Genomic DNA, 20,329 nt, shown 5'->3' on the forward strand with positions numbered 1-20,329 from the left:
AATATTCAAGTCTCATTCATTGTTTGAGATTAAGGGGAAAATTAGAGTCTGAAACCACAGAATTCACAGCTGGCTGGTATGAACTGCTACGCCAGTCCCAGCCTTTGTGAATTCAAGGTAACCATCTGCCCTGCGTTGAGAAAGCTGTGACAAGTAGTAGGAATATAAAGGTGAATCTGTCTTGATGTTGCTTTCCCAGAAACAAATTACATTTTCAGGAGAAGGGCATCAGGCAACATGAAGCCAGACCTCATCCTGTCTCTCCCTGCTTTGTGATTTCCTTGTGGGTTTGCATTTTTGGGGGTTGATCTAAGTAGATTCTGTCAAATGTACCGTTAGCGTTGTCAACATGTGGTGTTTTACTCTAGATTAATGCTGTCTCTTGTGTGTGGGAACACACGTAGGTGTGGAGACAGAGAAATCTAGGGCCTTATTCTCCAGTGGCCTTGTGTTTAGAGGATCATTTACACCTTCAGCAAAATGCGTGTGGGGTGGGTATGGAAACACTGCTAAATCTGAAGGTGCTCGCCACCCACATTGGAGAGGTGCAAGTGATGAAACAACTCACGCATCATCTCTGAGGTCCACAGAAGTTGGGCATTTTGGTATTTTATTATTCCTCCTATAACTAGAGGAAGGCCATTCCCTGTAAGAATGTATTTGTATGTAATACTCTGCCCTGGTGTTTTCTGAGCTGGTTTGGGGGTAGATGCTTCAGAGCTAAAAGAGGTGAAAGTTGAGGGGAGGAAAAGTGCCTACAACAGCTCTTGGACAATACAAAGCAGAGGAGCCAGGCTTTTCAGGCAAAGAAGAGAAACAAGGTCTTGTAAATAGAGCCTCACTGATCAAGCTAGTCCAGTAGAAACTCAGGAACCTGTCCTTGGAGAACCATTTTCTTGGGAGCTCATCACCACCTGTAACTACTGGCAGACCTGTGGTCTGGAAAGAGCACATGGGAGAAAAAGAGCAGGAAGAACTGTCAGAAGGAAGACAGAGCTAAATGTTTTGTGCCAGCCCAGCTGGGGACAGCATCTAAGCTCAGGCTGAGACAAGGAGAAACCACAAAGACATTCAGCAACACTGCAGCTGGCTATGCCAAATGCCAGCCACTACCCCTTTGGATCTGCTGGTGGAAATGGGACATGGTATTGGCACACCCTGCTGCACCCATGGGGAATGAGTATCTCGGGAACCAGAAGGCCTTTTTGAAGGCAGATCAAGAAATGAAACAACCATCACTCAGGACATTGATAGGGAGCATGATCGACTGCACACCCGTCTAGTTTCTGTTCTGGCTTGGTAGGTTTTTGAAGGCCCATCCAATTGAAACTGTTCGGTTTTCATCTCCTGGCTTGCCGAAGCATTTTGTATCAAACTTTGAAAGCCTGGTCAAAAATGAAGCAGAGCTAACCAGAGGGACAGGAAGACCTGCTGTGAATTCAAACCCACTGCAAGGGGCACAAAGCTGGTGTGAAAATTTTGGTATTTTCCCATGCAAAGTGCGATGGAGCTTCATCTTTGTATCCTCTGGGCCAAGAGGCACAATCTGTGATACCACCCCTGGGATCTCCAGGAAGAACCATAATTACATTAAACTTAATCAAGGCAAGCCAGCATGTGCTCCTTTCTTAAATTAAGCAACGAGGCCATCAGTGTAATCGAGAACCTACTCCTGGGGGTTTCTTAAGCAAATTCGGGGATGACAGAAGCGCTTCCCTTCTAAACTCCAAGACCTGGCAGGGTGAGGAGACGGTGCTCATTGCCTGGGCTCTGCTGCCTCCTGGTGGCACAGCCCCTTGCCCCGCTGCCATACAGCCTGGACACGGGTCTGATCCTCTGTCCCCCTGGACAGGACACAAAGCATCTCCAGGGCTACCCAGGAAGCCCTGCTGAGCTATCCCCACCTGGCCGTGCTTTTGAGTACTTAGCCCCAAAGCAGTTGTCCATCCAAAACTGTTCATCTCCCTGGGGCTGCATGAGGATGCGAGCAGGGTGAGCTCTTTCCTCCTGCAGCCCCTCGTTTTGCCGGGTGTCTGCCCAGCTGGTGGTCATTATGTTCTCCAGGGGCACATCCCATAGGGTTAGTCAGCCCTCCCAGCTGGCGTGACCCAGAAGATGTGATGGCTTAGGACGTTCACGGGTACATAAACTCAACTGTAAATAACCCCAGGGGCTGGCAGCCCTGGGAGGCAGAGGCTGGTGATAGCTTGGTGGTGGTGGTAGCCTCTGCTAGTGGTTCGGTGGTGGTTCTATGGCAATGGTGGCTCTGTGGTGACCCTATGGTGGCAGTGGCAGCTCTGTTGTGGCAGTGGTGTCTCTGTGGCTGTGAAGGTGGCCCTATAACGGTGGCCTTTGTGGCAGCTCTGTAGTGCCAACAGTGACTTGAAGTCAGTGATCACTCCCGTTTGGCGGTAGTGGCATCTCTGTAGTGGCTTTTTGGTGGCAGCAGGGACTCGGAGGTGACTCTGTGGTAACCCTATGGTGATGGCGGGCGCTCTGTGGGGGCAGCTCTGAGGTGACCTTACGGCAGCAAGCAGCGGCCGTGTGGCACTGACTGGGGGGGACTCTGCGGTGCCAGCTCGAGCCCCCAGGTCCCCCGTGGTGGCAGAGGGGGCCCTGCGGTGCCATGGGCAACCCGGGCAGGGCTGGGGCAGCCCGGCGGTTGGCAGCAGCGGCCGCACGGGGCCGCCACACGGACGAGCCCGAGCGCCCGCGGCGGATTCCGCCCCCCGGGCAGGCACCGTTGGCGCTCGGCCCCTCCGTTGAGGACGAGACCGGCCACCGGGAGAGCCCCCAGGCCGGGTTAAGGAGCGGGTAGGGCAGCGGAGGGGCGCTGGGTGAGACACGGAGCGGGACGGTGACGGCGTCCCCCGGGCGGTTTCCAAGGCGCCGCGGACGCCGCACGGGTGCTCGGCGCTCCCTCAGCTCCCTTCTTTAAGGCACAAGGAGGGCTGGAGGTGGTTAAAGGGGTTTGTTGAGAGCTCGTCGGTATGGAGCTCATGGTATGGGGCTTAAATTAGGGCAAAAAAAGGAGTTTCTGCGCGGTGATGGTGTCTGATGTGGGGTTCTGGCTAGCAAGAGATAAATAAATTTCAGATTGATGGCTGTTAGGTTTCGATCTGAGGCTTTGCTTAGGGGGTAGCTTATTTTTAAGTACTCTTCTGTTGCAATTTTTAAGGCCGATTTGAATGTTATTAGAAAGAAAAGAGGCTTTCTTAGAGCGTTTTGTTGAAGCTTTGCATCAAAGAATAGAAGTAGAGACAACAGATCAAAAGTTGTTGCCAGACATTGAGAAAGACACATGGGAGTTTCTCTTCTCAGATATGTAAAGCCTGGATTTACTGAGAAATTGTAATTATAGTTTTGCCACGATGACACACAGACGCTGTAGCTGATGTTGTGTCAGCAGTGCCATTAGGATATGCTCTCATTTTGAGTAGCTCAATTTAGCCTAACACAGTGCACCTGGTGTATCTAGGAAATGCTCTTCAGGTGTGGGAGACCCTGACTGAGCAGCTGGGGGAAATGTGTGTTTTGGCAGGAGAAAGATTTTCAAAGCTTCTTGTGGCTAAAGCTGGGGCCAGGTGGGTGTTTGCCGTTGCAGGGAGGTGCTCCTGGATGCTGGGGGTGAGGGGGTTTTGGTGTCTGTGGAGGACCTGCTTTCAAGCAGAAACCTTCAAGCTCCCCGCATCTCATCGCTTTGCAATGAGCTGGCTTGCTCAGCTTTGAACCTTGCCTCGTCAGCGGGCAGCTCTGGCCCTTGTGGGCTGAGGGAAGTGCTCCCCATGGGAAGGCAGAGAGAGCTGCAGAGGTGGCACGTGGCTGGAGTGTGACACCAACAGGGCTCAAGCCTCCAGCGTCTCTTGGACAACAATGAAATTGTCAAGTGCTGGCTGTTTCACACTGTCTGAGGTTGCTGTAGCAGATCTGGATGAAACCTCAGGCAGCTGACAGACTTGACAATCCATGCCAAGTCCTCCTGCCCACAGATGGGAGCCCTGGGTCACCACAGGACAGAGATTTGGGAGGACATCCCTGGAGCCTGGGTGCTGTTCTTCTTTCTGGGGGAGCTGGAGGCTGGGAAAGAGCACGTTGCTCCACAGTAAACCCCTTGGCACAACATCTAGGTTGAGTGAAAGAGAGGGGGTCTCTCTTTTTCTTAAACCAGCGTGGAGCCCGTTCCTGGGAGCTGGGTGGGAGCACCAAGCCGCGTGCTGGGAAACCTCCTTGATGGTGGTGGGCTGGCTGGAAAGCAGCATTCCCTCTGTGTTCAGCAGCTCTCCATCTCTCAGTCAGCTGTAGCATGCTCAGACAAGCTGTTTCACTCAGCTGGCTGATAATAAAACACTGGAGGCCTGGTTTTGTTCTTTAGTTTGAGTGGTATGTGTCAGTTTTGTATTGGCAGTTACCAACACCGGACCCTCTCTCTGCGCTTCTGCAAGAGCATGACAGGTGTTTTCAAGCTGGAAACGACTAGAGTTTTGTTTAACTGTGAGCAAAGGGCTCAGGAGGGACTGCACAGAGGTGTGAGTGAGTACCTAGGGGGCAAAGCAGCAAAGAGTTAGCCCTGCTGTGGGCAGGCTTAGTGCATGCTTTCTCTGTCTTGCGTGCTTGGCCATAGCTTGCAGCAGCCTCGCCATGGGTTCTGGGCAGAGATTGCTAGACCTGCTAAAAGGAGCACGGGCTAAAGGTTTGGATGAGCCTTGCCTCTTGGAGATTGCTTTTTGATTTGGCTGGGTTATGGATTCTGGTCCTAAAAGGTAAAAGCACAGTAAGTCACACTGCCACCTCTGCCCCTTCTCCCGGGAGGGATGCTCAGGTGATGAGGCAGGAGAGCCACAGCAGAGCTCATTCCGCATTGCTGCTGTTCTCTGTGCCGGTGCAGCTGGCAAGGAGTCCAGCAGCGCTTCATCAGGGATCCTTGCATCTTGGCTGATACCAATCAATCCTGCTGGGCTGCTAAAATAGATGTGGCCAGAGCATAAAATAGCTAATAAAAACAAAATCCTCCGTGGAAAATTCATTCTTCAAGGTATGAGGTTCCAGTTGCCATGCCAGAGAGAAGCTGAGAGGAGAAAGATTTGAGATTTTCCTAGCTTGAAGGAGGGGAGAAAGTATTATTGATCTCATCTCCCAAGCCTCTGCAATCTGTTCGTTCACTCTGTGTCACTTAAAGGATTCGCATCATGGTAACCTTGATTTATTATCCGATTTCTTTTTTGATTCAGCCTCTCAAAATTGTGCACTGGCTTGAACCTACAGTAATAAACCCACACAGTCATTCCCTCTTATCTCAGGCGTGCATGTAATGCTTTCTCTGCTATGTGTACCTGATTCATTCTTGCAGACAGACAGCAAGGTGAATTTTAGAAGAAAAAAAAAAATCTGATCGGGGTGTAGGACGGGCACAGCTTTCACTCTGTCGAAGAGCAGAGCAGAGGGCATGGCAGGAAGGGGCAGTGTGTTGTCACCTCACAGTCAGTGGGACCAGGCAGGTACACACCAGCAGTGGCCTACAGGAGCAGGTGAGGTCTTTCTAAGGATTAGCTGCAGTGAGACGAACAACTCCCACTCAGCATCCTGCTGCGGTGGCTTGGCCCCCAGAAACAAGCGAGGCAGGTGCACGAGTCTTAGGAAGGGTGCAGGATGCAAATGTACTCATGTAGAGCTAGGTGAGGACTCTGGGTCTAGCCCTGAGCAGGAATTGATGAATAAGCCATATCATGGTCAGAATAGCATCAAGAGACTCTGCGGAGGGCTTTGACTCATAATTTATAGGAATAAGCTATGCGGCTATGTGTGGTGGTGCTGTCAGCACATGTGTGTACAGGCTGGAGGGGCTCGTGTTACTTTAGCTGTACTAATTAGTGACACTAGGCATCTCTGTGTTTAGACAAGCCTAAAATCAAGGGTTGCATTATCATCATGCCAAAAGTCCGAGGGCTGCTCTTAATTAGTTTCTCTCAGTGCATGAAGTTTTTTATAAAATACAGCCATGCAGCTGTGATATTTGCCTGGACTTGCAGCTCCTGAAGTGGAAGAATAGGAATTATTTGTGAGCTGAGATCACCAGCAAAATTATCCCCTGCAGGAGGATAGAGAGGGGAGCTTCTGGCTATATTTTAATATTTGTCAGGCAATACTTAAACACCTCTCCTGAATTATTTAAATGAAAGAGTCAGACCTCACAGCAGAGTCACCATGTTGGTATCTAGGCTGTAGCCTACTCCCACTGGAGTCAAGTGTGACAAGGTTTTTAAGGGGGTTTGGTACAGCAAAAGTAGCACTTCTGTTGTAGCCCCAGTTTACTCAAATCCTCCTGGCAGCCTTCTGCATGTTGCCACAGATCCGGGAAGCCCCTGCTGCTTCAGGAGAGCAGCTCTTCGTGTGCATGCTGTTGGCTTTTCCCTCCAGAACCCATTAGGAATAATAAAACGTTCTCTTTCCCCAGGGTTAGTGAGCCATCCAGCCAGCCATGTGAGACCAATGGCCCCCAGGTCTTGAAGGCAGCACTTGGTACCAAAGCAGGGGGCTGAATCTACCTTGTTACCCACTCATCTTCTTAGCAAGCCAACGATATCCAGCACAGTGGGGGGTGTGTGGAGGAGTGCCAAGGATGGTGTTTAACAGGCTCGATGTCTTTTCGCAGTAGCAAGCCCAGGGTTGCATCGCAGCATTGTTCTCCTTGGAAGATGGATAAAGCAACGAAGGATTTGATGAAATCTCTGGGTAGTAGCCCCAGCCCTCCCTGTACCAGTGGTGAGGCTTCACGCTTGGACAGCCCAAGAATGAATTTGTTGCTTCCCAGTAGCTGCAACAAGGAGGCAAAAAAATACTCAGCCTTTAGACAAAAGGCTTATTCTGTCATCACTCCAGGAGCCTCCAGCATCTCAGGGGTAAGTGCAAAGAGCAATTCTTTTTCTACCACTGACCTTAAATGGAAAAAAAAGTGTACCTATGGTGCACCTGGGATGAAGAAATACAGCTTTCATTCCAGGTCCTAGCCTTCGCTTTGTTCAGAGGCTTTTGTGCAGGGCCTTGACCCTTACAAAGTAAAGCCATAAGGCTCTTCCTGATCACAGATGTGCTGCTCTCCTCAGTGGCCATTGCCGTCTCGGTCTTCATGGTGTTGCTGGGTTTAGGATACCAGTGCAGCAGGGCAGACCAGGCAGAAGATATCTCGAAGTAAAACCCTGGTGACTGCCTGCCTCATCAGTCCACATTTTAAGTTGACTTCAGGCTGCACACTGATGACAAATCGCCTGCTTCTCTGCATGTTGGACTGAAGTTCCCAGGGTTGTGTGCTTCTCTGAGCCGTTTCTGACTTATTAACAGTCTCATTTGTCCCTAAAGCTCTGGTAAAGTGAGTTTTATTCTCTCACTGTCTCTTTGGACACCTAAGACCACCCTCCCACTGTGCTATAACTGCTCTGTTATCTCTGACACTTCCCTCATTGTATTTCAGGATGTTTGTGCTGCCCCTCGTATGTACTATGCTTTAGTAAAACAGGCGGACCTCGAACAGCACACCCCTAAAGGTAAATATACTGAGAGGAAAGGTGACGTGGCAAGAAGCAGAGCCATGAGCCTTATGGGTGCTTGTGCTAAGCGTGCCAGGAACAAGGCTGATCATTATGGGTTAGTGCACTGCTTTCATTCTCCTCTCAGTGCCAGGAAAGGTGCTGAGCTGCCTGAATGTCCCATGAAAATGAGTTTCATGTACAGGTAGAGCGATGTTGTCTGAGTGGGTGGTAAAACCATGCTCCCTTTTCTCCTGGATGTAGCCACCCCCAAGGTTCAGGGTGGAGTGCGTTGCTGTCTATGGCAGTTTGGTCCCAAAATCCCATGTGGAGTTTGGCATGCAGCATTCAGCAGAGCCATATGCCAGGAGAGTGCTGAGTTTATGTGCATTATTGTTGGGTGTGGAGCTGGCAGTGCCACTTCCCTGGTTATCCAGAGCAGTGACATGGGACCTGCCTTCTAAAGCCATATTCAGGATCTGGGTACTGTAGCCAAAATCATAATCCTCTCTCATTTATTCATTCTGCATCCAAATGTGCTCCCGAGTGCCTTGTTCTCTCTTTGATGCAAGGGATCATCGTGCATACTGAGCTGCTGGTCCCACCTGCTTATGAAAGCTTGTCTCATGGATGCTCAGATACAGGCACAGAGCAGAGCTGAAAAGTCTGCTGGCACTCTCCCTGCCCCTAGAGCATTCCTGGGGGTATGGATCATAGGCTGACAGTGAGTGGGGAGAAAGTGTGCATTAGAGAGGATTTTAGTCTTAGAGAGATGGTAACTATATATACACCGCTTTCCTGTGCTTAGAAGTGACATTTATTTTCATGAGTGAGGACAAATGATTGCATCCTCAAGTGAATCTTGACAAGACAGACTCATCCCTAACAAGTGCAGACAGATCTCTATTTATGATCTGCTGCTTCTTCAAGGGGGAAGAAGCTATCAGGCTGGAAATGTAAATGCAAATGAAACACTAAGTATTGGCATAAATAGTTGATAGTGCACAAAGTGCCATAATGGATGGTGCCATGGATTTTGCAACAATGGAGTGACAAAATTGGAACAGCTGTGCTCAAACAACAAATACAAATCAGGGCCATTCTGCAAAGACCCCAAGTGAGAGATGTGCATGAGGCTAAAGGAGCAGTAGTAAACCCACTGCATTTTAGGGATTCCTCAAAATTATCGTAAGCTTGTATATTAGTATGGACAGTGCAAATATTTAGGATCCTGTTTATTCCATGTGAGGGAGAGGAGAATAGAGGGAGGAGTCAGCTATCTTCTTGAGTCCCTAAGCAGGAAGTGTACAGCTACAAGGGTGCTGTCGGGATCCTCTAATAAGGTCATTTGTTTCTCTTCCTTTAGAGGACCCTCTCAGGGTCAGGAAATGTGTCTGGTTTCAGCACTGTTGGCTGCTCAACACCATTACCTTGAATTCAAGGGGTCTCAGCCCTGATGCAGACAGAAGCACATTGTTGCAGGGTGAAGGACTGGGACCAAAGCTTGACTTCCACAATACACATTTAAGAACCAGAACCTTAAGATTCTCCTTGGTCAAACGTGAAAGTTCATCAAATGAAAAGCTCTCACTCCACCAAAATCTATTTTTTTGGATCAGTGTTCAGCTCTGTCTAGGGAATAGTGCTTTTTAAAGCTCGCATGCAATTACTTAATTTAGGTTAAGCTTCAAATTCCCAGTTTGCTGCTGTTCTATTATTTGCAGCTTGTTTAGCTATACAAACAGTTTGGTTTATTTATGGAGTAAATGACATGGTTTAATTTCAGCCAATTCTTGGAAATGCATACTTTTTGCTTAGTCCACATTTCCATTGAGAACATTTGGCTGAATTGTGAGATTGTTAGCTGTTTAACCCATTTTTTTTCCTCACACCACTGCTGATGTGAGTAGGAGGTTTGCTTGAGCAAGCTACAACTGAACCTTGCTCTCAGAGCAACCTGGTGTAACAGGGGAATCCCACCCTTTTCTCAGACTGAGGGAAGCCATGCACTAGAAACAGAACCTTGCCCACAGTCACATAAAAAGTCTGCAGCAAAGCTGGGAACGGATCTCCTCCAAGCCAGATCAGTGCCCTGCATGCTAATAAGGCTCATTAGAGTCAGTCTCAGACTTCTGTGCCATTGTTTTAATAGTGAAAAAACATAATGACATCTTGCATTGGGCAAAAAGATCTTCCATCTCCAAGACATTAAAGTTTGTTTCCCCTTTACCTGTTGTATTTCTCTCTCACAAATCTAGTGAAGCAACTTCTGCAGATAACCCAGTAGATAGCACAGTGCTCCTGTGTGTGTGGGTATAAAGTGGAGTGATGTCTGGTGATTTCAGATGTTTACTTTTCTTTGTTTCTTAGTCACAACCTTCAAGATGCCTGAGGACTTTGAAAGTGTCCTGGATGCGCAAGTGACTGGACCAACCACTAAGAACCTCATCAAGTCAGATTTCCCAGTAGAGTCATTTAAGCCCAAAGTGCAGATTGCCTTCCAAAGGCTTCCAGGGCAGTGCCCTCGGAGGATTGAAGTAGAGAGGTATGTAAGCAGAAAGTGGCTGAAGACTTCATCATGGAATGGGCTCAGCAGGTTAAGGTGTTGATTCCTGCTTTTATTAGCTGGCATATAAAAAATCCCTAGGAAAATACTGTCTTGTAAGGCAGTGGTGTCTGAAATGGAGTGTGTGGACCCCAGAGGGTGTACAAGACGATTAATCCACCGAGGAGCAGCAAGAAAATATTTTTGTACCATTAATAAATAAAATAAAAAAAATTAAAATACTGTTTATTTAATCTTTTTCTCCTCTCTTTTTAATTTATATTTTTGTTTGTTTTGTAACGTATGCAATATATTAGTACATGTCCATTTATTTATAAGTTATATACATATATAGGTTAGTGTTAAAAACTTTTTACTGATAGAGGTGCATGATCAGAAAGTTTTGAGACCACTGCTCTATGGGTTTTGTACCGTTTCTGACTGCTCAGACTGCACTGTTAATTTAGAATTAGACCCAAATAATCATCTTTGTGATAAAAAAGCTTCTCAGTTCCTGGTTCTTCCTGGCCCCAGTGCTCATTGCAGTTCTCCTGCTGCTTGTCCCTGTCCTGCCAGTTGAGCCAATTGAATTGTGGGTGTGGGAGTTCCTGACATCAACAGAATCACAGAATTGTCCGGGTTGGAAGAGACCTCAAGATCATTGAGTCCAACCTCTGACCTAACACTAACAAGTCCTCCACTAAACCATATCGCTAAGTTCAACATCTAAATGTCTTTTAAAGACCTCCAGGGATGGTGACTCCACCACTTCCCTAGGCAGCCCATTCCAACAATATTCAATGATACAATCCACATTTAAAGAAAAAACAAAAACAAAATGAAAACACCCACCAGCTAGTAAGTCATCTTGAAGAAGAAAGCAAGCCTTGCTGCTGGAAAAATTATTTAGAACAACACTGGTAGGATCCACAAAGAGCGGAACATGTGCGCGCTAGGTCTCTGAGAGTGCTCTCTGATCCAGCTGTTCTCTGCCATTGTGAGGCTGATCCCCACAGCAGTTGTTTTGGACTTGTCCTGGTTTCAGTTAGGACAAAGGTAATTTTCTTGGTTTCTAACTGAAACCAGGACAGGACTGAAACCAGATGCTTTTCCACATTGGCTCAGCTCAGTGTACACAGCTGACTGTGGCAGTTATTGTTGGCAATGGCAGTAGGCTGGCAATGGAGCCTCCTGCAACCCTGCTCTCAGTGTGTCAGCTTGTCAGATTTTAAAGCTCGGATGACCTCTTATGCCTTCTGGTAAGCCTGCAACATCCCGGTGCAAGGATGTGTAGAGCTATAGGTATGGGAGCCCTTCTAGATGCTTTAAATGTTTTTTTCTCCTATTCAATCCAAAACAGGAGAAGACGGCTATATCTCAGCTTCGATGTTGCTCAGCTCTTGGCCAGTGAGGGGATAGACTCCAATCAGCTGATGCCAAGGCACCATGATCCTGAAAATATGCCAACTATTGAAGAGAAAAAAGATCCTGTCTTTCCTACCTACCTCCCACTAAAGGTAAGAAAACACATTTAGCACTTGTGATCTCATTGCTTATACCACAGGATGTTTCTGAGAATCACAGGATGCTTAGCTGTCACTGATACGACAAGGAATAAAGCAATGCTTTGGAACACTGGGCCCTGACAGATATCTACGTGATGGTGAGCATCCTCCACAGGGCATCCATAACTTCCATTATATCCTCGTTGAGGATGTTCCACATTGTCATCTGTGCGTTCAAATAGAAGGTATTGTTTCGTGTTTCCTTCTGGATGCAGTAGTCAACAGTATTTTTGTATGGAACCTCTCCAGGTGGTGGTCTCTCCCTTGGAGAGGCCTAGAGGTGCAGATATTGCTCTTTGTGAGAAAACTGTTGATCAAAGATCAGCACAGCTTTTCTGCCTTAAATGTTTTTGCTTTTTGTAGCCTGTTTAGGAACTGCAAACTTCTACAGCTTCCTCACAAGGGGAAACAGAGGGGCAGGCACTGATCTCTTTTCTGGTGACAGTGATAGGACCCGAGAGAATGACATGAAACTTCATCGGGGAAGTTCAAATTGGATATTAGGAAAAGGTTCTCCACTGAGAAAGTGGTGGGGCCCTAGAACAGGCTCCCCAAGGTAGTAGTCATGACAGCAAGCCTGTTGGTGTTCAAGAAGTGTTTGGACAACACTCTCAGACATATGGTTTGATTTTTGGGCAGTCTTGTGGGGAGCCAGGAGTTGGACTCAATGATCCTTGTGGATCCCTTCCAACTCAAGATGTTCTGTATTTTACTTCTTTCATTAAATTTTGTACCAGGTATTTTATTCTTTCTGAAACAAGACTTAAATTCACTCGTGCCCTGGCTTTTTAGATATTTGACGATGAAGAGTATGACTGTCGAACACCAGAAGAGTGGATCTCACTAGGACTGGAGCCAGGATGTCCTGATAGAAAGCCAGTGCCTGGAAAAGCACTTTTACCTACAGATGATGTGCTGGGACATGGTAAAACTTGAATGAGTTACTGTTCAAGTGAGGCAGTGCTAACCATTATGGGCCCATTTAACAGAAGGGAACATAGATTCTGATGAATGCAGCTCTGAACAGTAGAAAAGCAGTAGCTCATTCTGACCAGGTTAAAGCAGTCAGAGCAAGAGACCAAGGATCTCTATGACTGTCAGTCCTGACCTAGACTGACTGTACATTTTAGAAATAGCCTCTGACTTTTACCTTCCTGTTTCTCTGCCTGTAAGTCAGTACAGTCAAAATTTTGCTTTATTGATATGTAGGCTGAAGTTAGCTTGAACATATTATATTTTGTCTGGATTTCAGGAAAGATCAGAAGTCAAGTGTAGTTTACAGTGAAAGTCCAAGGGGTAAATCTGTGGTAAATTAAATGACATGAATGTATGTTGTTTTCCTGTCACCCAGAGCCTTCCCAATGAGAAGACATTACTAGGTACACCTGTAGTGGAGTCCGGTTGTGACTGCAGCTCATATCAACACATATGCACAAGCTTTAGAAGCATAGGAGGTGGCACGAGTACTGACTGCAGCTATGGAGTAACCTCTGGAGGCTTAGCTGGCTGCAAAACCAAAATGTCTAAAAGCTAAGCTGTGTAAATTCTTGGGCAGCCAGCATGTGATGGCTGACTTCTGCTTGCTGTTTTTGTGCAGCTGCCCTGGGGAACACTACACCTGATCACACCCCAAAGGAGGGAAATGGAGGGCTCTGGTGTTGCAAACAATTGGCAATGCTGAACAGTGAGACCTGAGTTTGTTATTTAGCTGATCACAGCAGAAATGAGATTGACAGAGATTGAAGCTAGTAAATGGATTTGATTGTAGCCATACCACTCGTATCAGAAAAGCGCTTGCTATAGCCCTCTGGAAAAGGGCTAAAAATCCCCTAACCTGTTAGTTAGAAAAACTAACCATGTTTTAATCCTTGATTCTTCTCTCAGAGGACCCCAAAAGCCAGAAATTAATCTACAAGTGGATTGATGTTGGCGTTCTGGATTATGATAAGGAGACAAAGCTCTACTTGGTCCATAAGACGGATGAAAATGGGATGGTGCGTGATGAAGAAGGGAGACCCATCCTCAATGGAGGAAAAACTCCAGAAGGTGTGTTTCAAGTAAGGCTTTTGGGGATCTGGCATATATTCAGAAAGCCAGTCCATTACCCACACTAGTCCTAAGCAAAGATGGGAGTGATGTAAAGAAGTCCTTTAACCCTCTCCCTGATACCACTTTTGACATGTCTGTTTAACCTGCCCTGAAAAACTTCCAGATGAGAGAAGTCCATACCTCATTTTGATAACCTATTTGAGGGCTTCCCTGAGGAGATGCCTTTGCTTTTTCTGTCTCTCACCATTCCTGCCTTTGTGACAACTTAAATATTGGTCTTTCTGGGCATTTTGAAGGGGAAGTGGACAGATTAAGATGAACTTGCACCTTTTGAAAGGCTTGGAGATGCTACTAATTCCATGCTCCTTGCTTTCCTCAGAATTTGTCCCTCGTTTTGATCTCCATTAAGCCAACACAGTTACATTGTCCCTCAGATGTTGTCAGCACCACAAGCCATTCTGAGTTTTGTGTTCCCTGTAGACTTCTGTAAACTTCACTTTCATTTCCCAGGAAGGGCCCCGCTGCTGTCATGTCAGTACTGGGTGCCACGAGTTTGCTTGCTATTTCTGGCTGAAGATCCTCGAGTGTTTGCACAACGGGTAGTTTCTGCCAACAACTTGCGTAAAAAGACAGAGGCACTGATGCTCTATCACCTGTATGTGGACTGCATGCCCACAGATGGACTAAATAGCATCAGCGAGAAGAGCCTGGGGAGAATGAAGCTGTGGGCTCTGCATACTCCCAAATTGAAGAAGGAGAAGAGGTAAAATATCAAGTACATGTCTTGTGTCTCAGCCTTCAGCCCTGTTGTAAGGCTTCACAGGGGTACGAAGTGGGTGGCAGTTGAGGCAGATCCTGAACAGCCAACTCATAGCCTCATTTGGTTTCCAGCATGTGCACATCTCTTGTCCCGAATGTCATCAGTAGTAGGTAGGATGGGAGGCCTGGTCACTGTGCAGGATGGGGTGAAGGAGATAGACTTCACGTGCAGATCCACTGAGCTGTGCTTACACATGCAGTTAAGTGGCCTTCAACAGCAGAAAGTTGGATGGAAATGACCTGGTTGACCTTGCTGTCTCCCTGTGCTTCCAGTGCACAGATCAGTCATTTTTGAATTGATTTGCAGACCACCAACTGCCTCCAGAGAGTTGGCTGTTTTTTGCTGGTGACAGTTCTACTTGTTAACAGCTCCAAAAAGCAAATCAAAAGATCTGCACAGGGTGAAGCAAACAGAACATGAGATCTCCACCTGGATATATAATCGAGTGTCTCTTTGAGATGCAGTTCATGTCAGGAAGGCATTTTAAGAGTTCCTGGGTTGATGAATCATGAGCCATTAGTGGTTTTGCTGAGAATCAGCCATGACTGATTGCCCTGCTCAGACAGGAAGGTGTTAGGGTCCGTAGAGTCCATGAGCCTAAACGGAAGGGTAGGAGAGTAATTGGTCTCTGTGAACAGAAATATAGGCACAAAGAAAAGTACTATGTGTGCCTGAAGTGAAAGATGATGATTTCCTAGGGTAAGCAGAGCAGGCATTCAGCACTTATACACATGTTCTGGCTAAGGAAGCTAACATCAAGAGGTGTTCAGCAGGAGGCATTTGGGAAGATGCTTCAGATACCCCTGCTTCTCCAGAATTGCCAGCTAGCTTCCTCGGCTCTTTGTTATTAACCCTCCCCTCTGTAATGCTTCTATGTCCGCATGCCCCCAGTAGAGATTTTGCTTTGATATGAAAAGACATTTGAGAAGGCTGCAGTCCTACTTCTAGGTCCCCATTTACCTCCAACATTAAATGTCGAGTTGATGGCTTTGATGGCTGTTCTGTTTTCTGCACAGCTGTGCTAATATATTTAGTACTAAGTGAGCTTCTGGGTTAATAGATCCAGGAATGAGTGAAGGATACATCTTGCATTAAAGCTACAGACACGCTTCTGCTTAGACATAGTGGGTTATCATTGTTCCCATGTCTTGTAACAGAGTGTTAGACTGTATGGGCTGTCTGGAGAAAGAAGTGAGATTAGACTATGAGCGCACCATGAACAGGATCATCTTTGACAAAGTCGTCACTTCCAAACCTCAGACGTTTTCTTACATCACCCTGCCAGACAAAGAGGAGAAGAAAGTGTCAGAGAAAGGTATGGGATAGAGTGGAATAGTTTGAACTTGGTGTGCTTATAGGATGTCTGTCTATGATAGGTTTTATACCTCGTTACAGAAACTCTCAGGTTCACATTGATGATTAAGGCTCATAAGGGACAGCAGGAAGAGATGATATGAGACTTCTGAGTATGCTTGCTCTTTTTTAGAGTGTATTTGCATGTTCATGTTATCTCACTATAACACATTACCATCCATCAGCTAAGCTGCAGTAAGTCTGCACCTTTAATGGCACCAAATGCATGGCAGTATAATTAACTTCACTGTCTTTCACTCTGCACTATGCTAGGGCTGGCTGCCTTCTATTTGCTGTGCTCAGCTGTGGCATACTTCAGGTGTAAAAGAAGTCAGGCTCTTTTATGCTCTCACACTGGAGGGAAATGATCACAGTAAAAGGGATGAGGGGAGGGGTACTTTGTGCACTAAATCCTTCCAAAAATTGGAACGCCTTCAGGTAGTTTAGAAGTAGCTTGAGATGATCCAGCTGTGTTCTGAAGCCTCAATGGGAAGATTCCACAAGTCCTATGTGTCAGGGACCAACAGTCCCTCAGCTCCTAATGGGAGGCTGCAGAATGTCTCTGCTGCAGGGCAGACACTCTTTCATTCAGCCATGTGATGAAACTGCTTTCATGATAAAGCTCGTGCACTGGAGGAGAGTCCTTTTCACAAGCCCTACCCTTAAAGGGATCTGTACTCTTCCTCTATAACAGAAATTGAGTTGCTGTTGCAAGTAATAATGTGTTCTTTTCTTTGGTGCCAGGGCTCATCTGCATCCCAGACTACCCTTTTGGCAAACAACAAGCAGACTTCAATTTTGTCTCGCTCCTGACCAAGCCAGAAGTTATCCTTGTCCTTGCACAGGTTCATGATGAGTGCAACAAGGCAGCTACCATGTCTCTGTTTAATTCAACCTTAGCCAAGCATGTCAGCTTGGAGGAGTTTGAAGAGATCCAGATCCAGACCTTCACCCAGGTGAGGAAATGCTCTTAGTTCTGTGCTAAACAAACAGCCACATAGGGCTACACAGCCCCTCCTCTTCCCTCCTCATCTCCTGCAGATTACAGTCCTGGCTGGCACTTAACAGCTTTCTAGTTTGTTTTGTTGTTTTGTTTTGTGTTTTTGTTTTTGTTTTTGTTTTTTTCCCTATCCCTTCAGCTGCAAGGCACAAGATTCTTCCTGAAGCACTCATGGGGGTAATGCTTTTCTACACTCTGTTCTTCATGTACTTAATCAGATTACTCTGCTTGCACTGTCGATAGACAGACTAGGACAAAAAATTGCAACCCTGTAGTAACTCTCACCAGATTTTCTTGCTCTCTAAACGAGGACAGCACTTTGCACACTGGGTATGGCCATGCAGAGTAGCTACACATCTTGCCAAGGGTTATGTAGTGGCAGAGGGCATGTGCCAGTCCTTCCCAGTCCCATGCTGTTTCAGCTAGGCAGTGCTGTCATCCACTCGGTGACTGAGAGTGTGTTATTGAACACAAGCAGCAGCTGCCTGTGGAGCAAAAGTGACACTTGGTGGTATTTTAATAAATTAAAGCACTGCAGGCTGCTGCTGCCCTTGGTTGCTTCCCCCCTTTCTCCTCGCTTGTCAAGAGAAGACGACGTTATGTCCTTTACTTGCTCATCATACTGTCTACACAACTTTTTATAAGGGACCCTGACACAGGCAGCTCCACGGATACTGTTCTATAGAAAAGAGAACAAAAAGGAAAGACTATGTATAAAAAGAAATAATAGAGCACTCCTGCATTTTCATATCAGGCTTTATTTTGCAGGTCTTTTGTCAGTGAAGATATATGGCAGGTCTTCAATGCCACAAGTGTATGCATGGATTTGTGAGTTACAGTACTAAACAGTTACTTTTCACAGAGAAAATCCAGCAGACCCGGCAAACCTGGCCGTACTGTTTTCCTGTCAGCCCTTGGAGGATTACACAGCTTGCTTTGTTTATTTGCCCTAGGTTCAGACATTTCTCAAGGATACTTGGATCAATACTCTAAAGACTGCAGTAAAGAGCAGCCTGAGAAATGCAGGCAAAGGCTGGTACAACCTGGAACAGAGCAATTGGGATATCTACCAGATGTCCAAACTACATAAGCTGATGAAGCGCATCAGATTCATCATGCAGGACTCTGTGCGTAGTCTGGTGCAGAAATCACTGGTCAGCTTCACTCAGCTTTTTCTGGATGCTTGCCATAGTGTCCTGAATTGCTCAGAGGACGTGGAATGGGGAGATGACCTCATCAATAGTCCCTACAGGTAAGGAAGGAAGAGAAAAGAAGGTCAAAGGGTAGAAAGAGCATAAAAGTGTCATTGTCTTTCAAATTACTGTTTCTGCAAGCAAGTTTTGAGCTGTATGGGAGCTATAAGCTGGGCTGTTCTCCCCAGCCCTCCATCTGACTCATTCTCTTGGGTCTGTGAGACCAACACACAGCTTGCTGCTCTGCTAGTACAGCTTTCAAGTTGCTGATTTAATGATGTGAGGCACCCCAACAGAACCAAGGTCTACTTTACATCCTGTTCTAAAGATTAACCGCTTACAACATCCTGGAAGGAGCAAGGAATTACTGCTAACTTCTTTTTGGAACCCAGGAAGAAGAATACCAGGAAGCATTATGGGCATTAATTCCTCTCATTCTTGAGTTAAAGCCCAGGATTAGGATCTGTCCTGGGATCTCTGAGGAATACCAAATTCAGGCTGTCGTTGTGCCTAGATTTTTTTTTTCCCCCTTGAGTATTGATTTAAGGATTTCTATCCTTTGTGGTATTAAAAAACAAAAGCTTAGAAATTGAAAACAGGAGGAAAAGGAAAAAACCTGCCACTCACATGAGGCTCTTACTAGAGACCTCATAATCAGTGGAAGTCTTTGCACTGGCTTCAGCTGATCCCAAGCTGTGCTGCTGACATGCAAGATTGGGAGATACTCGATATAATTTCCAGAAGGCATTTTGAGAATATATTAGAGGTGCTGAATGTGGTTCTTCTGTAAAGCTGCTTCTGTTCTCAACATAAGGTTATGTCTTTTGGGGATCCTGGTCATGATTGCCACTTCCTTCTTAGTCAGATGAGAGATCTCAGTGTCTTTACAGGTTTTTCAGCATTTTGTACCTTCATCTGTACGGAGCAGTCTTCCTTTCCTCTGCTTTCATCTCCTATCCAGTAGGCAATTTTAGTATCAACACCACTATGATATAGTTGTGTGCTGTTTTCTCAAAAAACATCTCTGTTCTTCCTCGTCTCTTCCCGGTGCAGGCCTCAAAGGAATCCGATCTTTGTAATAGACCTTGTCCTAGATGACGGTGGTGTTCATTTCAGTCCCTCTCTGGAGAGCTTTGAGGAGTCCCTCCTTTCTCTGTTTGACAAGGGAATACTGGTGACTCACACTGTCCCACAGCTGGAGAAGGTAACTATTCTGCATCAGCTGCGATCCAGCTGTGCACATCTCCCCAGTGCATTGCAGCTTGGCATGAACACCCACAAGCTTGTACTGAGGGAGAGAGCTGCGGAAGTAGGTAGCTAAGAATCCAGTTTAGTTAATTTGGGCACAGTGCTGTGCTAATGCAGCGCTGTTCTAACAGTGTTTCTCTGTGCTCTGCATCTCTGTAACTATTCTGCATGGTTTCTATCTCTTCTTTGGCTGCTGCAGGTTCTGTGGAGCCATGTCCTAAGTAGCGTGGTTGTCCAGAGAGCATGGGAGCTAGTAAAAATAGATTCATAAAGGAAATAGCACCGTGTCCAGTGCCATTAGTGTAGTACAGATCTCTTCTGCATATTCATCCTTCTCCCTGTTATTTTGAAAGACCTGTTTTAATAGCTTAAAACTGATAAAAACAGTTCCTGACACAATTAAGGATAGTCTGCATGACTTCCAAAAGAAGCCAGCCGCCTCTCCTGTTGGGGCCATAGCTAGCTCTGCTAGTCCTGAAATACCTCTATTCTTCTTCTTCCAGTATGTGATGGAGAACATACTCATCACGGGCACACCCTTGCTGGACTCAGTGGGCTTGCATGAACCAGAAGTGGAAGAACTACGTGAGACTCTGTGGTCTGCCATTCAAAAGACATTGATCCTTCTCCAAGCCTATGCCAGGAAATACGAGAAGTTCCTGGAGCTCAATAACAATGATATCCAGTACTTGCTAAAGTAAGTGGTGTCTCACAGAGGTGCCTCTGACACAAACACAAGACTTTTTTGAAAGCTTTTGAGTGAATGTGTGAGAGAATGTGGGACCTGCTTTGAGCCCCCAAATGTGTGTGACATGTCTCAGATGTTCATATGTTAGATCAGACATCCATCAGAGGCAGCCTTCTGCCATGGGCAGTGGCCCATGCTTTTAAAGGAAATTGATGGTGGCAGAGAGAATTTCTTTGTGCCTCTGACAGCAGTCACATTCCTGACATGTTTGTAAGTGTAATTGGAGATATTAATGGCCCTAAAAATGACTCATCCTGTTTGAAAATCTAATTAGCATACTTGACTCTG

The 20,329-nt window shown here is 46.4% G+C and overlaps 1 protein-coding gene and 1 long non-coding RNA gene across 2 annotated transcripts in view; both read left to right on the forward strand.

Annotated features, from left to right (window-relative positions):
* Nucleotides 1–3,065: 3,065 nt before the first annotated feature.
* The window catches only part of DNAH1 (dynein axonemal heavy chain 1), a 76,128-nt gene continuing 58,864 nt past the window's right edge, over nt 3,066–20,329 (forward strand). Inside the window, exons 1-13 of the mRNA XM_084531259.1 lie at nt 3,066–3,584; nt 6,650–6,896; nt 7,466–7,538; nt 9,891–10,065; nt 11,426–11,582; nt 12,423–12,555; nt 13,515–13,676; nt 14,190–14,442; nt 15,657–15,814; nt 16,597–16,808; nt 17,806–18,104; nt 19,099–19,249; nt 19,797–19,990. Coding sequence (XP_084387385.1) covers nt 3,526–3,584; nt 6,650–6,896; nt 7,466–7,538; nt 9,891–10,065; nt 11,426–11,582; nt 12,423–12,555; nt 13,515–13,676; nt 14,190–14,442; nt 15,657–15,814; nt 16,597–16,808; nt 17,806–18,104; nt 19,099–19,249; nt 19,797–19,990 — 2,273 coding nt within the window. The 5' untranslated portion in view covers nt 3,066–3,525. The remainder of the gene's footprint in view (nt 3,585–6,649; nt 6,897–7,465; nt 7,539–9,890; nt 10,066–11,425; nt 11,583–12,422; nt 12,556–13,514; nt 13,677–14,189; nt 14,443–15,656; nt 15,815–16,596; nt 16,809–17,805; nt 18,105–19,098; nt 19,250–19,796; nt 19,991–20,329) is intronic.
* LOC311442272 lies at nt 4,278–5,155 on the forward strand. The gene is made up of 3 exons (XR_014696544.1): nt 4,278–4,530; nt 4,622–4,760; nt 5,033–5,155. It is a non-coding gene; the product is annotated as an uncharacterized lncRNA (long non-coding RNA).

The sequence above is a fragment of the Aythya ferina genome (genome assembly GCF_964211825.1).
Source record: "Aythya ferina genome assembly, chromosome: 10".
Classification (NCBI taxonomy): domain Eukaryota; kingdom Metazoa; phylum Chordata; class Aves; order Anseriformes; family Anatidae; genus Aythya; species Aythya ferina.